Source organism: Dipteris shenzhenensis, chromosome 28 (assembly GCF_047967505.1).
Source record: "Dipteris shenzhenensis isolate YYH24624 ecotype China chromosome 28, Dip_SZ_1.0, whole genome shotgun sequence".
Classification (NCBI taxonomy): domain Eukaryota; kingdom Viridiplantae; phylum Streptophyta; class Polypodiopsida; order Gleicheniales; family Dipteridaceae; genus Dipteris; species Dipteris shenzhenensis.
Genome location: NC_141623.1, coordinates 40,537,750 through 40,555,541, shown reverse-complemented (window position 1 = coordinate 40,555,541; position 17,792 = coordinate 40,537,750). Strand labels below are relative to the sequence as shown.

General features: G+C 43.8%; 1 protein-coding gene across 1 annotated transcript in view; it reads left to right on the top strand.

Moving 5' to 3' along the window:
* The first annotated feature begins 3,909 nt into the window (after positions 1 to 3,909).
* LOC147883568 (arginase 1, mitochondrial-like) overlaps positions 3,910 to 17,792 on the top strand; it is a 102,241-nt gene continuing 88,358 nt past the window's right edge. The window contains exons 1-2 of the mRNA XM_087399414.1: positions 3,910 to 4,045; positions 4,583 to 4,740. Of these exons, the coding sequence (XP_087255540.1) occupies positions 4,585 to 4,740 (156 nt within the window). The 5' untranslated portion in view covers positions 3,910 to 4,045; positions 4,583 to 4,584. The remainder of the gene's footprint in view (positions 4,046 to 4,582; positions 4,741 to 17,792) is intronic.

Here is a 17,792-nt window from a genome sequence, read left to right as displayed (position 1 = left end):
ACCCTCTCCTTCTACCTATCTTGGACTACCGAGAAACTTGGGATGTCCGGATTTTAGTCTTGGTGTGATGACATCTTGGCTCCTCCAATTGGACAGCGCATACAAACCTTCGACCAAGGCTGCTGGTGTGGGTGTGAAGCTCACTTCACCAAGAGGTGAGGTGTATTGCTATACCAAGTCTGCACGAGCAAGTACTTGCAACCAAGCTGAGTACTCGACACTCATTTTTGGGCTACAAAAGGTGCAAAAACGTCGCGTCAAGCAACTTGAGGTGCAAGGAGATTCTCAACTCATGTGTGAACAAGTTAGTGGAAGGTGGAAGGTGCGCGAAGGCTTGGTTCCACGACATCAACAAGCATTGGAACTCTGCCAAAATTTTGAAGAGGTAAAAATTCAACACATCCCTCGAGCTCAAAATATAGTTGCTGATTTCTTGGCACGTGAAGCTTGTACTTCAATCACGCATGAAGCAAGTGGAAGCACCGCCCCAACAAAGCCGCAAGCCATGATTGAGGGTGATCATTTGTAAGGAATGCAAAGATTGTGGTCATCATGAAACTAAGTGTTGGGCATATTTGATACGAGTTTACCGACTTTGGAAGATCATCAGAAAGGTCCTCAAGGACATTGCTCAAGAGAAGGATGCCAGACCGCACACCCCTTGAAAAAGTAGCATGGCGATTACAAGAACTGGAAGAAGCTGAAGGTGATGTGCAAGCTCTCCAATTGTTGACATTTGTCATGGCATTCTTGTTTGCCTTGATGAACAACCTCATGCAGCGCCGTGTCTCTAACCCTCGCTTGTAAAGATGGATGCGATATCATGAGGGTTGGTCCTTTTAAGATTGTCTATGAGTTATTCTATGCTAAAGATTCTTCCCATATAATATTTCACAATACACTAGTCACACCCTACCCTACCTATGTGTGCTTTGTGGATGTATCTTTACCTGATTTTCAGTTCAAGCTACCTCTTTCCATTGTTTGCCAATAGATAAGCCTCATTTTGTCTCTCTCTTTTCCATCTTCCAAGCATGGTTGACATTCCCGTGTTCTGTGGAAGGGTTGAAGAAAATCCAAATGAGTATCTTGTGCTGGCTAAGTCTAACTACCTTTTGACCTTACATTACTATTCGACATCTCCTCCAAATGACACACTATTCAAAACATCATATAACAAAACCTTTGATACATCACGCTAACATCAAGCGACTAACTTGATACCACCCCTCACTTTAGTTGTAGATGAGTTGTGAGGCACACTACTAGGATGCATGCCTGGACTCTCTTTCTCACCAAAATCTCCTATCACTTTAGTACTTTTTGTCCTAACTAGTGCTTATCATTTGATGCACATTGTAAATAATAGGCATACATTGTCTGTATCATGTCAATTAAACTAAAAGATGTACCTTGCACATCAAAATACTTTTACAGCTTTAATGGCTTTAGATTAAGGTAATGACATGTGTCCTATTAAAAATATGGTAATTCTCCCAAATAAACTTACAAATGCTACAAATTGTGTGAATTTTGGAGTGATGAGGCTTTTACATAAGAAATAATTGCTCAAAACGATAGGACGAAAAAAGTCCCAAAAAGAGACACTTAGTTTTTAAAATACAATTTTCTTTGTACCTCACAATCTCCAAAGGATCTACAAAAGGAAGGTGTAGTGGACAAATAATGCAAGACACCAAGCAATGTTAAATGTCTAGAGATTGCTATACCCCCTAATTTATATTTAACTATTCAAAGTTTACATCATGGACATAAGGAATATCACTAGGAAGCTCTAGAAAGTTATGAATATTTAAACTATAGTCCATGCAAAATGCATACATGAGAAACTGCAAGAGAAGTACCCTAATGCAATGACTTCCACCCACATTTTTATGTTAGGGAATCCTCCAAATTCACTTTGCCTTCTAGCATTCAATTAATTTATCCTCTTTGGTAAAATTTAGTCCAAAGATTGGATGTTCTTGCTTATTTTTCTTTAAAACCATGTGCCCACATGGTGCCTCTATGCACCATGCTCACATTTATCTTTGATATGATGTTTGTATACATCATTTTTTGTTTTACAAAGTGTTAGTAGAATGTGTCACATCAATCCAAGTAGACCCACCATTCAACAACAAGGACGAAATAAAAGAAAGCGACATATCTCCCTTGGCTTAGAAATTTCCCAAGGGATATACTTATTGAGAGGACCCATGCCAATCTATGCTCAAGTGGTCCACAAACAAGAGGAATTGTCTCCCCCACTTGAACACAAAAGCCAATTCAAACTTCGATTATGTTGCCCACTTAAGTAATCTCTAACCACTAAGGTACGTATTATTATTTCAATGGTGCTACCGCATGAATGCAAAGGCATTACTATAGTGCCATTTGTGTGCCCCCCTCGTTTCGCCAGGATTGACATTTTTTACATTAAAATTCAAAAGAAAACATATAAAAGTGTACTACATTCTATCAATATTGTGAAATAAAGAAAATATGCTCAATAAACTTTTGCCAAGATTTTATATTAATATATAAGTGTAGCTTCGTCGGATAGAAACATCCATGGCATGCACCTCCCTACTCTTTAGTGATGTCCTTCCATCCTTGGATTGATTGATGGGGTATCCCATTTAAAAAATTTGTGGGCCTAATGTAAAATAGGCAACATATAATATATTTTATGTTTAAAGAGCATGATAGATTGGGCCTCACTTGTGCAAAAACTGAGATTAGCACACGTGGTAAAGGCTAAGGATCTATGCTCTTTCTTGGGGTTGGTGGTGAGTTTTCATAAGGTAGTAATAAAGAGAGAACCAATCAAATGAGGGGCGCACGTGCATGTGTGTGTGTGTGTGAGAGAGAGAGAGAGAGAGAGAGAGAGAGAGAGAGAGAGAGAGAGAGAAAGAGAGAGAGAGAGAGAGAGCGCATTGGGAGATTGCTCAAGAGATGAGTAAACATATACGATGAGACGTAATACTAAGGGTGTTAATTTGTCAGTGGTATCACGAACAAAGAGGATTGCTTCACTGGCAAAGTAAACACTAGTAGGTAGAGGCCATGGGGAAGCCTTTACATCAGGTAACAATGGCGAGCCACAAAGCTGTGAGTCACTTTTACATGATGTAAAGGGTGACTCATTGCCTCTACTGGTCGTCAAAGTTGATGGAGACAGGAGGTAGCTTTGTTGAAATTTACCATGATGTGATAGGCCACTTTCAAAGTTTTTGATGCGTAATTCTATGGGAAGGCGACTGGCGAAGTTCTTGACACATTAGCTTGGTTGAATCACCCACCTTTTTCTGGGATTAAGAGCATGTTGCTCGGATGGTCAAGATGTAACCTTCGAGCCCCATTGACTTTGATGGAGATTAATTGTAGGAAATAGGTGTGGCTTATAGAGAATGGTGCTAAGGGTGGGAATGTCACTAACCGATGAATTGGCAATTGCAGATTTGATCAAAACATGATTGATCAAAGGTGCAACCATTTGCTTCTCCACCGATCGAAGTCCACTGTCACAAGCTAGATAAGCCATTTCTGCACTCATCGGCCCATCGCGTCCCAACGTGCAGGGGTAGTGGCAATCTATTTATCGGAGATTTAGCTGGTGTGAACCAAGCCTAAAGTTGGGTTTACACCGCCCGCTAGCCATCCTCCAAGAGGTAGTGTGAAGAACTGATGCCCAATAAGGGTGAGGTTGGGACACTGACGACAAAAGATCTGTGTTCAGCCATTCCATGGCGAACTCTTGCAGCGACTACCTGACTGGCCCATTCCATCTCTTTCAACCGCTCCACCAATGAAAGGTTGGTGACAACCACCCCGGGAGGGTGGAAGGGTGCTGAGGTGGCGTGTGGATATATTGTGGTCAGGTGGGAAGGAACTTAAAATGGGACTCTCCGGCCACCTTTTTGGAGTTGATCCGGAGCTGCACCGCCATTTCTCATTTGCTGTTGCTTCTTCTTCATCATCATCATCTTCTTCTTCTTTCAAGCTCCATCGCCAACTCGTCGATCGATCGCCATTCCTCCAGGTACCTTGCATTGCAACAATCCCACCAATTTGCTTCATCATTTCTTTCACCCTCCCGATTCTTGTAGCCTTCCGCTCCAATTTCCACCCTTTCGCTGCAAAAATGGCTCCTTTCATCCAATCTTTCCTCAGTCCCTTCTCCTTCGACGCTCCCAATCTCCATCTCTCTGGCCTTGCCAGCCGCATCGCTATCGAAGCGCACCGTCGCTAGTAATTGATTGTTTGTTTGCGTTTGTCGCAGCGTTTTACGTGAAGAAAGTGTTTGCATGACCTCATTCGGCGCGTTTTCAAGAATACTCCGAAGTTTTGATTTTTAGCAACAACGTACACGCGAATTTTAGCTCCTTAGCTCTCGTAGCGATTCCATTTTCTTGAAGCTATACGTTCGAAATGTGAATTGGCCGATCACCGTACTGTAATATATCTTTATCTGAGATGCTTACGAATGTGTACATACTTGTGCTCGTCAACTTTGATTTGTTTGATTTGGCCGAGCTGACGTGCTACTGGACCAACCTACGGAAGTGTTATTATGTAGTTATGACGATGGTTCAACGTTTGAGAAGATTCGAGTCCGTCGTTACAAGAGCATGTCGTACAAGAAATCTGTCTGACACAACACCATCGCTTCAGCAAGGCCAAAATCGCGTCATGGCAGCTTCCCTCACTCTTATTCGTGAAAGGGCGCGCTTGAAGGTTCGCTATGATTGCCCTGATGTTTAGAAGCAATTAAGAAATCTATGTTGTGAGAGCTGTGATTACATGCTAAATTTAGCGAGAGCGCGCGCGCGCGCGAGAGAGAGAGAGAGACAGAGATGTGTCGATCTATGACAGAATTGGGAATACAGACATCATAAGCTTGATGCAGCCTTGAAAACACCAAGCTTAGTCCAACTTGCGTTTATTGTTACAATGGAAAGCGTACCCTTTTTCTTAAAATATAATTTCTGCTGCAACGCAGTATGCGTACCATTTTCTTGGGGAGCTTCTCATGCAGGTTTAAGGGCTGAAAAAAAGGTGTGTTGTATTCGTGTTTCTAACATCTTTATAGGAACCGCAGTTATGCTCAACCATTGGTCGTTAATGTTCCTTCGTCTTTCTGTATACAACATAAGGACATGACAACTGATTTTTAGCCTATTATGAACTAAGTTATCCGCACAATTTTGCTATCTTTTGTGTAGGTTATTTGTAGTGCTTAGCCATTACAGTTGATTTGGCCAGATCCTTTAGTGGCTGTCGTCCACTTTGTGGAGGTCCTCTACTTTATTCTTCAGGTTTTCCAGCAATTTTGATCAAGATGTGTCTGTTATCCCACATTACACCTTAAGATCAATGCATTTGTTGACTTCGTTGCTATTGTGTAGATTTTAAGACTAATCAATAAATTTTTGGATAAGGGGTTGGTTGCTTGGTAGGATAAATCAGTGACAAAACCCTTAAGAGAGAGAACTTAGCCTACGTACCACCCACGTTTCACAATCCCTTTTCAAGCTGACACAAAATATCACCAGGCAAACTTTACACAACGTCAAATTGAAGACAAAAACTGTGGAACAGTAACTCAGCACCGTGGATTCAATGCAGACTTAGAGAAGTAGTTGTACTGAAAAGAAAGCCCAGAAATGCTCCAGTAAAAGATAACAGGGAAAGAAGACCTTGCTTGGGGTTAACAGGGGACTGCATACACAAGGGAATATTATGTCCTTGTCAAAAATATAATACAACAGGACCCTCATACTTAAGGGCACTACTGCTATAGTTTGTGCCATTCTCATCTTGTACATGCACCTGTAAGTTCGTGTCTCGTACACTCACAGTTGCAGCGAATTGGTTGATTTGGGCCTCTGGAGGAGGGTATCCTGGAAGATGGGACTGGCCTTTCGGTGGTTAGCATTAAGTGGATGGCCTGCTGGAAAGCTTGTTGCAGGCTGGGGGTCAGATCAGAGAAGCTGTGGGAGAAATCATAGTAGGATGTTGAGTATCAGATGGGACTTGGGAGAGAGAGCTGCAAGTGGAGCCAGGTGGAGGTTTTCAAGACCTGGTGCTTCTCTGAACCCTCTCTATCCTCTTCCACCACGAAGGAAGGCTGGAGGTATTCAACATTTGTACATATGACAAACCCAAAAAATTGGTACGTCTGACAAACCCAAATATTACCAGGATGGCTTGCTGCGCATGGGAGCACCCACACCTGAAAAATGCACGTAATGTCTGTCAAGGGTGTACCAGCAGAGGTGGCAGAGCATTGCATTGACTTGTACCTGGAAGTTATGCCAGCAGTAACTGTCTTCTCTCCAAGAGAAGAAGAAGAATGTATTATCGTCCGTGAGGGGCCATATATGTCCTCTCTCCAAGAGAGTATGCATGGATGAGCAGTATGGTTTTTATTGCCAAGAAGCAGAGTGCCTAGGTGTCAGTGTATGTGGAATATAGGACCCGTGATGTTGCTAGCAAATATATCGATGAGTCTTGGAGACAGTGGCTCTTCTATTTATGCATTGTATTGTATTTGTATCTATACCACAGAGTTAAAAAAGTGGTCTCATGTTGGTTCACCTCTCTTATGTGGACTTGGTTGCCTTTTGGCCTGCACGATGTCCTGAACACCTTCTAGGATACCAGACTGTTTCTGGAGATATTTCTTATAAGTTCTCTGCTTATTATGGTAAGGATGCCTAAAGAAAATGTGACCTAGCAATATGATCAGAAGATCCGTTGCCTGAAGCACAAAATGACCTCTATTTGTGCATAGCTCACAATTTATCGGAAGGGGTACAGTGAAACAAGGTGAAGTGCCATGAGGTTAAGTCCATCCTCATACTTAAGTTTAGCAGAGACCTCCAAGAGCAGTCCTTCTTCCAAGCAAGAGCCAGCCATGTACCCAGGCATCTGTACCAGTACATTCACTTACCTAGGACCAGAAGCAAGAATGAAGAGCAAGGAGTAGCATGGAGGGAGAGATTTGCCTTTGCGAACTGTACTTTGCCATGACCAGCCGTCATGGTCTTCCTTCTATGGTTTCCTTTCTTTGCCATGTCTCCCATCAATCCTATGGGTTCTTGAATGATGTCAGAACCTCATAGCCATAGCTGTAGCTACTCATTTTCTTTTGAGACTTGAGTGCAACAATTTAGTTGAGTTCAGCAGAGTATCATGTTGTTTTTTCCCCCCAGAGAAAGAACTTCCTAATAGGAAACGTTGAAGAAACGACACACACCAGCAACCGATGAGACGGTTGACCAATCAGAAAAAGACAGCTGGCTGCTACGCAGTCCGTTTCTCAGGATCCCAGCTCACTACCTTGTATCCCGGAAATAGGTTCCAACAACCAAGGTGGAGGGCTACACTACCAGCAAATTCCTCGATCCACCGTGCCAGGATCTGGCCTCGGACGTTTTTGATTAGGGAGAGCTCATAGCTGGACGTGCTGTGCGGATGGGTTCGGGGGGGGGGGGGGGGGATGTCAGAGTTGGGATCCTGTATGTTTATGCAGTTGCATGAGAAGAGAGCGCCATTTTAGCACCAGCTCACATAGAGCTTACTAGACATAGATTCCTGGGTTGTTGAAGGAGACTTCAATAATCTGAAGTTCGTGGAGGACAAGGTCGGAGGGGCTTCCTTCATAGCCATACTTGCCTTAGAGCAGGGCACTTCACCATTAGTGGCATAGATCCTTGATGTGAGGATGACTTTTCTAGGGTCCAGGAAAGTCTCAGATACATCTTGCTCAACGGCAGCATGATGGGATTCTTGAGAGATTTGACAGAGTTTACATTTGGTGACCGGGGCATGCATAGGAGGGATTAGCATTTTGGCCGGCACAATGATGTTGGACCACTTCCCCATCGTATTACAGTTTAGGTTCTTGGTGCACAATTTCGTGTGGGCAGGCTTGGACGGACACTGAATACCAGGTCTAGGTTTCCTGGAATACAATGATTCTTCCTAGGTAGAGGAGGGCCTTAGGTATCATCGATCTAGAAATGCAGAGCAGCGCCATGTCGGGCAAGCTCATAGTTAGGTGCTTGCTGAGTTTTTGAAGCTCCTACTATGATAGGGGCTTCTAAAGAACATGCCTCGCACAGGCGGACAATGCCAGCAATCTCATTGGTGAGTCTTCATGGAGGTCCCTCTCACGGGGAATGGTGGGCAATGTGTTGATGAAAGATCTTGCTCAATGTAACATGAACAGTAGTGAAGCATGAGGGCTGAAGAGACTGGTTTGGTTGGATGGGCAAATTTTGAACTATCTTTGATGAGAGTGTGGTGGCATGTTGCAGGCAGCCTCATTTGGGCCAGTGCTAGGCTAGAGATGGGTTTGAGGGGAAGCCACTGATATGACACCCGGACGTTGGAGACCAAGAGGGTTGTATGTTGGGGCAGCGCATGCACATTGGATGGGCACAATGGGACAGTGGTCGGACGACCGTGGGGGCCTGGAGTCAGATCCCCTAGCAGCTCAAGGAGAGGTTGGAAGCACTCGTCCATGCTCGTCCACTTAAGGCCAAATAGCAAGATTTAGGAGATCGATAGGCCATCCTAGAGATGTGGCGGGAGGGGCTTGGTAGGATCTCAGATGCCATAGATCCTCCATACCGGCTTTCTAGGATTTGACTTGAGTTTTCTTTTTCTTTTTGCAGCTGGACCATGATGAGACCTACCTAGTCTTCTTCACCATTGGATCGGGTGGGTCACTCCAAATGGAATAAGAGTGAGGGGACAGATTCGGGGGATGATGAGCTCTTGGATTCAATGGAGTGACAGAGGATTAGAGTGGTTGGCCGTTTGGGGCAGAGCTAGACTGTTGATCCCAAACCTCTCTAGTATGGACACAGATATATTTTCTACAGCAGGAAGTTAGTGAGCTCAGGCTCCAGCTTGCAGCCCTGGGAAGAAAGGTGAAGGACATGGAGAATAAGGGTAAGAAGGAAATCATTGTAGAAGTATTACAAAAGTGTAGCACATCTCCACTAGCACTAGCACTTGTTCTGTGGTCACAGAGATGGTCTCCACCCAAGTTAGCTCATCTAAGAAAGAGATGACCATCATGGCCAGCAACAAAATCAATAAAGTAGACCTTTATGCAGAAGTCAAAAGCAGGAAACTAAAGCACATAACAGGAAAATACTATGCATTGGAGGGCTATCAGAGGATTGCATTAGCTGCCTCAATGATGAAGAAGGGTACGCACAAGTGGAAAAATTCACATGTCTCAAGAAGGAGATACCACAAGTTGATTGGGATAATGGACAGGATTGGCTGTCTGCATCGCGATAGAGGGCTTTTCAGCATCACAATTTCCCTTATTTCATACGCATCTTCTGGTATATCAGCGGGTGTTATACCCCATGATTCCATCCACTTCATTCCCTCTCTGTGCCAGCCCATGATTTGTGTAGCTTCCATCGCTTTGTGTGGTATCCTACTGGTGTCCATCTTCTCAACTTTGTTGAGGTAAGCCATGGATTGACATAAAGCTTACCCTTCTAAAGGTATCATACCTGATTCAGCCAATGGGATGGGGTAGGGTGTTTCCTATCAGGAAACGCTTGTGCAAGTTTCTATTCTTACTCGGTATATCCGAGAGAGAGAGAGAGAGAGAGAGAGAGAGAGAGAGAGAAGAAAATCTATTAAAAGTCTTCGGAAGACAAAAAGGGTCTATGAGACTAAAATAAGCTGATACAATGAACTAATGGGTGGAGCCACTATACGGGCATCAACACCCAGGACGAATACAAAATTCATAATCCATAACGGGATTGGTACATAAAGGGAGAAACTCTTTGAGTGGGAGCCAGTGAGAGTGCCAACCCTAAGGAGGGGGATGTTGGTGTGTTGGTGTGTTAGGCTGCTATGATGGCAAAAACCCTATGATAGGGCGCTGGCAGTTGTCGACATGGTACAACTTGTTGAAGTCTCCTAGTTGTAGCCCTACGGCAACAAGTGCCATAGTCACTCCTGTGGGTCATGCATCTAGTCTAGTAAGCATGGGAACAAGGATCTGTGCCTCAGTGCACTGGCAATTTTTGCGTGTCTCTAACTCTGGCTTGGGTCCCCGTGACCGTCGTCTCCGTGAATCATGCTCATTAGTACTGTTTGGCTGGAAAAACTCGGTGATCATGCTATGAGTGGAGTCACATTGAAAAGGTGAGTGCAAAGGGTGGGAAGGTGGACTTGTATAGGCCCCCTCCACTATATCTCCTTTTTGCTGTTCTCTAGGCCCCTAGACAAATTAGCCTAACCCTTACTAAGTTGGCCAATCTTGGTCTTCATTACAAAATATGTCTTGTTACATGAAGTACACAATATTTCAAATCTTATGTACCCAAGGACTAAAAACAGGTTTTCCTTAAACTGAAATGGGGCAAAGGTGCAGGCTCATGTTTTGAATGTGGCAAATTTGGTCTTATGCAATCTGAATGTCCACAAGATTTATTGAAACCTCCCCCTATGGTTGCACGCCTGAATGATGCTTCTTTGGCAAAGCCTGCAACATAACCACATGCTCGTGACTGGCATGGTCATTATCTTATTGTCAGATGCATGATAAATGGGGATACTTACGAATTTTCTTCGCTTTATGCATTGTCTACATTTGCAGTTCGGGCGAAATATGGCATCGCTTGGCAGAATATCCCTGGAGGGGTCATGCTTTTGTATGTGGAGATTTTAATAATTCTCCTGGCAATGCGGATAGTAGTACTCATCGTTCTCACATGATGGAAAGGGAAAGGGATGCCTAGACATATATGGTCGGTACTTTGCATGCCTCTGAATTACGGCAGCATCTTATGCCTGATAAAGCTAGATACACATTCCATCGTAAAGCATTTACTCAATACTGGTCCTGCTTGGATCGATGGTACATGCTCCATGCAGCAAAGTTTGATGATTTTACCTATGAGATGCATTTGGATTATATTTTGTGCTTATCTGATTTTTTTTTTTTCAATAGACTTCTATCAAGTAAGAGAAAAAACCCGCGAGAGCAAGCTCTAAGCGGAATACATCATGAAATCATGAGGATAAATAAACCCCCTCAAAGTGAGGTGGAAATTAACCAAGGCTGAGGCTGAAAGTGCCACCTCAACCCTGTAGGAGTCTCAGAGAAGAAAGGAGAATCCTTCCATTCCTTGAAGAAAGAAGCCCTCCTAGCTGAGGCTATGCGGGAGTCTCCCTGCATACTCGTCCATATGGCCATCAAAGTATGTACGGTGTCTGTCTAGATACTAGCCAATGTGTGTGAGGGAACCTGAGTTCCCTCCAATGCCTTTGTGCATCTGGCTCTCCAGATATGCCAGGATGCTATGCTCGCTAGAATCTCCCAAGAGGTATCCACAGAGGCATGTACAGCTGCAAAAGGAAGGTGTGATATCACATCCAACGAACAGGACTCAACCTGAAGACGTCGAATCGAAATGGCCCGAGAGGAGTCAAGTCGCTCATAGAATACCCAAGGCCCTGTAATAGAAAGCCAAGCCACTGAGCCCCATGTCATAAAGAATGGGGAGTGGCAAAGTGACCGAAGATCCTGGCTACCCCCATCCAAATCATCCTCGCCTGTCTGCAATCCCATAAGCAATGCTGAATAGTCTCCAAAGCAGAGAGGCAACCAGGGCAAGTAGGGTCGGCTCCAAACCTAGATCTCCAAAGGTTCACTGCAATCCCACCATGGATAGAAAGCCAAAAGGAGTGATCTTTCTATTCCTGTGGCGTTTCCAAAGTCTCTTCCAATTCACCTCTGCAAATCCGCAATGAAATCAAATGTCTCCCAATGAGGAACTCTGGAAGGTCTCCAACCTCTACTACTGAGCTGGAATCTCCTGGCATTACTGACCGTGTAACAAAAGAAGGGGATGCTCTTCTCTTGATGCCCTGCGTCAATCCACTCCCACTCTCCAGGGTCCCACTGCAAATACCTAATGGGAACTCCCCCATAGAGCCAAAGCCTCCAAGATTTGGTGGAGAGTAGCCGGGGGTCTGGGTCGAGGAACCACTCTGAATCAGATCCCTGCACCAAAAGCCCTACAACCCTGATAGGCTGAAAAGCAGACTCAAGCAAGATGTCCTCTGTGGACCTAAGCAATCTGCCACCATCATGCACACTAAAAACTAAAGCATCCTCATGTGCATCTCGAAAGGCCTCTACAAGATATCATGTCTCTTCTTAACAACCCTCAAGTATGCGAGGACACTCTTTCATCAATTGCACCTCCAACAAAGGCCTTGTTTCTTAAAAGTTACTCATCAATGGGAGGATGTAGAGTGGAACAACTTACTCGACCTAGTGGTGGAAACAAACCCCTCAACAGGGGATGACCTCCTGCTCGAGGAGCAAGGAATGGAACCAAGTGGTGGAAAATCAACAGGGGAAAGAACCCTGCCACGTGATGAAGAAGCCCTATCAACAGGAAACCCAATCACTGGCTCACCAAAAGTAGAGGGCACAAACTCCTCTGGGAAATCTGAAGCATCTGCCAGAGCTAAAAATGAGTTCCCGTGAATCAGGCCAGACACCGGAGTGCGAAGGACCCCTTCTGAGGGAAGAGGATCAATAGTGTAAACCATCCCCTTCCCCCTATCCAAGGGAGGAAGTGAGGACTGCTCTCGATCTTGTGTCTGCCCAGCCGCGGAGACCTCTACTGCCTCGAGGAGAGTCTGGTACACTCCTCAACTAATCTCAATTTTTCTCGTCGATTCACGGGTAATATTCACAGGCGTTGGCATCCGATTTTCCTCCCAGCGACTCTCATGGATTGCATGCACACACAGATACGTAATTCAATTTCGTTTCATGCCTATCCACAAGCCCACAATTCCCTAGATGGTTCCCTCTTGCCACATGTCATCATTTTAGACCTTTAGCTTGGTACACCATTTACCCCTCTCTTGGGGCACAATTAAAACATTTGCCCCTTGGCATTCTCACACATTTAGGTGCACCTAGGCCTGAGCACTCAGAACCACCTAGTCGATGCCAATACACCCTCACCTAGGACCTTGGCAGTTACTTCCCTTGACCATTTTATTTACGCACATAAAATATTACAAAAGTCGGTTATCTGAGGGAAAATGCCCACCGATCTTTCCGAGGTCATGCTATCTCGGCTAGAGCATAACATTCCTTCCCTCTTCAAGCATCAGCGTCCTCGATGATGAAATCTGGGAACACTCTCCGTAACTGGTATACGGATTCCCAGGTAGCTTCTGATAGAGGTAGACCATGCCATGCAACCAACACCGTGGGTATCTTCCGGTTGCGCACTTGCATTGTTCCTCGGTCCAGGATTCTTGTTGGTTTGCGTCTTACATTATCCTCTATCTCCTGAAATAAAACAACACCTTCGATTAGTGAGTCACCAATATGCAAAAATTTCTTTAAACGAGAAACATGAAACACTGGATACACCCTACACCCCAGTGGTAATTCTAATTTATAGGCTACCTTGCCTATTCTTTTTAGAATTAACCATGGCCCACAATATTGAGGTGATAACTTAGCACACTCTCCTGCAGTCAAAGACTTGGAGTGCGAAGGAACTCTGAGAAAAACTTTTTCTCCTTCCTTAAATTCTCTAGCGGATCGGCTTTCATCCGCATACGCCTTAGCTCTATCCATAGCTTGGCGGATGTTAGCTCTCGCAAGTGCTAGCATCTCCCACATCTGAACCACAAAGTTCGCGGCACTAGGCACTTTCTGAGGTATTCCAACTATAGTTGGATTCGCTGGTCTATAACCATAGTTCAGCTCAAACGGACTGAACCTCGTAGAGGAATGCTTTCTATCATTGCAGGCAAACTCTAACAATGGCAACCACTTGTCCCATGTGTGTTGCCTCAATGACACATATGCTCTAAGCATATCCTCTAAAATTTGGTTGATTCTTTCATTCTAACCATCCGTTTCTGGATGATCCCCACTACTCATTCCCAACTCAGTCCTTAATGTTTCAAATACCGCAGTTCAAAAATGACCGGTAAATTTGACATCTCTGTCTGACACTATGGATTTGGGTAATCCATGCAAACGACATATATGTCTAATAAACAAATCCGCCACTTGCGGGTCACTAACAGACTCTCTAGTTGAAATGAAGTGAGCCATCTTGGTAAGACGATCAACCACCACAAGGATAGAATCATATCCACCTTGTGTCGTAGGCAGCCTTATAATAAAGTCCATGGAAATGCTCTCCCACTTAGTGGTATCTCCAAGGGCTGTAAAAGTCTGGGTGGCTTCACCCGTTCTGACTTACTTACCTGACACGAAAAACGTGTCACATATTCATGAATATGCTTTTTCATCTTTGGCCAAAAGAAATCTCGCTTCACGAGATTATATGTCTTCTCGACTCCTGGATGTCCCGCACATGGGCTATCATGGCATTGTTGAATGACTCTCTGCCTGAGATCATTCTGATTAGGTACTACTACCTTGCCATTTCTTTTTAGCATACCATCCCTTATGGCATATCTTGCAAAAGTTTGGCCTTTTCGGGATGCCAGGTCATCCTTTTCCCCGGGTTTTAACATATGAGCCTTAGGCCATAGACTCTGGACAAAGTCGTCCACCTTTTGAGTTTCTCTAATCTCGGCCATTAGAGCACTCTCTAACACCGTGAAACTCATGTTATGCATAATGCGTGACAACGCATCAGCAACTTTATTATCCTTCCCTCTTCGGTACTGTGACGCCAAAAATTGATATTTTTAATTTGGGATTGGTATTGTTTTTCTCTATGTTTGATAAGAGTTTGAGTATCAAGTGATAGCCTAGCGGCTCTCACTTATTTCTATTTTCTATGATATTGTATGGGATGGAGAGGATGAGTGGAATGGCTCATTGTAAATACCATAGGTATGCATTATAAATACCTTGGTATGGGGTGAGAGTTATTTGTGTATGGGATATTATGGAGTTTTTTAGAAAATAGGAAGAGGGAGTTATATAAAGAGGTGGGCTCATGTCCATGTGTTCCAATAATATAAGAGAGGCCACATGCCAAGCGCGTGGAAGGCATGTAGAGGAGTGTGAAGTCAAGAGGAATCCTTCTAGAACTCCTATGTGGAATAAGGAGGATGTGGACATGTGGAAAAGAGAGGGTCCCTATGGACTCCATGTAAGGAGACTCTTGACTTTCTCAATATTTTAAGAGTCTTGAGCATCTTGTGATGGGACACATGGCAAGAGTAGCAAAAAAGGACATGGATGGTGACATACGTGCTTATGTGATTGATGGGAAAGGAATCTACACGCAACAATTGTAAATGGGTGAAGGAGGGTAACAAAATCTCTATAAAAGGAGCCCTCCTCTCCCTTGTTCATCAATCTCTTCCACCATTAGGCCTCATGTTGCTGTAGCTCTAGTCTCCCCAAGCCTCTTCCATGAGCCTTCTCTCCCTCTTGTAGATATTCTCTTATGTAGACTCTTGAGTCCATCGCTCTCTAGTTTATTCTCTCTCTATGAGTAGTCTTGGAGCTTCCGCTCCCTTCTGTATGTATGAAACCTCTTCTTCTCCCTTGTGTTTGTAGTGTTGGAGTGGATTCTCACTCTATTTGTAATGAAAGTCACTTCAGGTTCTCTCTCTCTTGAGTGTCTCTTCCCTTTTCTTTCTTTCAAAGCCTTAAAAGTTCTTTCTATTCGGCTGCTCACTGTGCATACATGGTCCATCTGTTTCCCGAGCCACCATGCAAACTTCTTCCCCTCTTCTAGGCAAATCTATGAGGGGTGGATCGTTGATGAAGGTGGAGTCTTGAGAGAGTATCCTGCTTAAGCGAAATTAGCATGGGTGGAGGGCAGTTTTCATGACAATTTGACCCCTGTTAGTATTTTGCTCATAACTTTCTGCTCGATAGTCCGATTTTAATGAAATTTATATCAGCACGAAGCTCTCTTTAAGGCGCATGTTTGTATGTGATCAGATACTGCTGCAAAAAGTTATGATTCTCTATGTCTGACAGTCTGTTAGACTGTCCATAACTTTTTGGCCGCTTCTCTGTTTCTTATGAAACATATATCAGCGCGAAGCTCTCTTTAAGGCGCATGTCTTTAGGTGCTTAGATCTTGAATCAGATACTGCTGCAAAATGTTATGAGTCTATGTGTCTGACAATCTGTTTTCATAACAGTTTTTATCCCCTTCCAGTAAATTGTCCATATCTCTTCAACCGTCTGTCTGTTTTCAATGAAACTTATATCAGCACAAAGCCCATATTAAGGCGCATCTCATTGTGTGCTTGAATCTCTGAGATCATGTCTCTACTGAAAGTTATAGGCCTCTGTGTCTAACGACAGTTTGTAGAGTGTTTTGAGCTAAGTGTAAAGGTGTCTATGAAGGAGGTGCAATGTTTTCTTGGAATCTACCCATCCGACGTAATCAGCCCCTTTAAACTCCTCGATATATATCAGTTCATGTCATGTTGAGCCGCAAGATCTTCTTTCAACAACGTATCGCTCTTCTCTCAGACCGGCTCGCTGAGATTATGGCCTCTGCTGATCCTTTCCTTCTCCCTATGCTTGATTACAACATCACTTGGGATCTTACCATCTTCATTCTCATCTGAGGGAGGAACGTATGGTGTGGTATCTTGGCATAAAAGCTTCTTTCTAATGTCCCATTCTCAATGATAAATATCTTTGTTAGTCAGTTCGAAAGTAGCAGGAAGTGAATAGGTGCGTGAAGTTTATTACCCCCAACTTCATGTCATCTTTTGGTGGAGACGCCGGGTACGTTTGGTATTGGATTCATCCCACCTTACTAAACGGTCTCGGGTGTACTTGATTGCATGTTATGCCTAGAAGAGGCATGTGTTTTAATAAGATAAAGAAGATGCCTGGAAGAACTCCGTTAGAAGAGATTGCAACCCGTTTAAGAGAACTTGAAGATTGTGAAGGTGATGCTCAAGCTATTCGCACAGTCACCATGATCATATCCTTTATGTTTGCACTGTTGAATATGTTGGTGAATCGACAACACCGGCAGCAGGCACAATGATAGATTGGGGATTGTTCCATGCACTGGCAGCTTGGTGTGAAGAAGAGTTGAGTCTTTGGGTAGTTTTCGACTATAACAGTGGAGTGGTGATTCTTAATGCTTTCAACTTCTTTTGCTATGCAAATGATGAAGAGTACAATATCTTGAAGCTTTTATGTGCACTTCCTATTGTGAGAAGGGTGATTCTAGAATGCATGTATACACAATGTTTTCATGGTGCTGGTTGGTCACTTGTGTCATTTGGCTCAAATAAAAGTAGTCTTGTTGGGGCATATTGTGTCTCAAGAAGGCCTGTAAATGGATCCTGACAAGGTTCAAGCAATCATGGCATTGCCAAGTCCCGAGAGTGTCACTGGTTTTCGCAGAATTATAGGAAAGAGCAAGTATTATCAACGCTTTTGTGATGATTTCTCAGAGATAGTGCATCCCATGAACTTGTTGACAAGAAAAGGAGTTTCTTTCCAATGGGGTGTGGAGCAACAAGAGTCTTTCCAGCAACTCAAGGAGGCCATGAGTAAGGGCCCAATATTGAAGCCCCCTGATTGGTCTCAAGACTTTTATGTAAATCCAAGTGTATTTTTGCATTCAGTATGAATTATAAATACCTTGGTATGGGGTGAGAGTTATTTGTGTATGGGATATTATGGAGTTTTTTAGAAAATAGGAAGAGGGAGTTATATAAAGAGGTGGGCTCATGTCCATGTGTTCCAATAATATAAGAGAGGCCACATGCCAAGCGCGTGGAAGGCA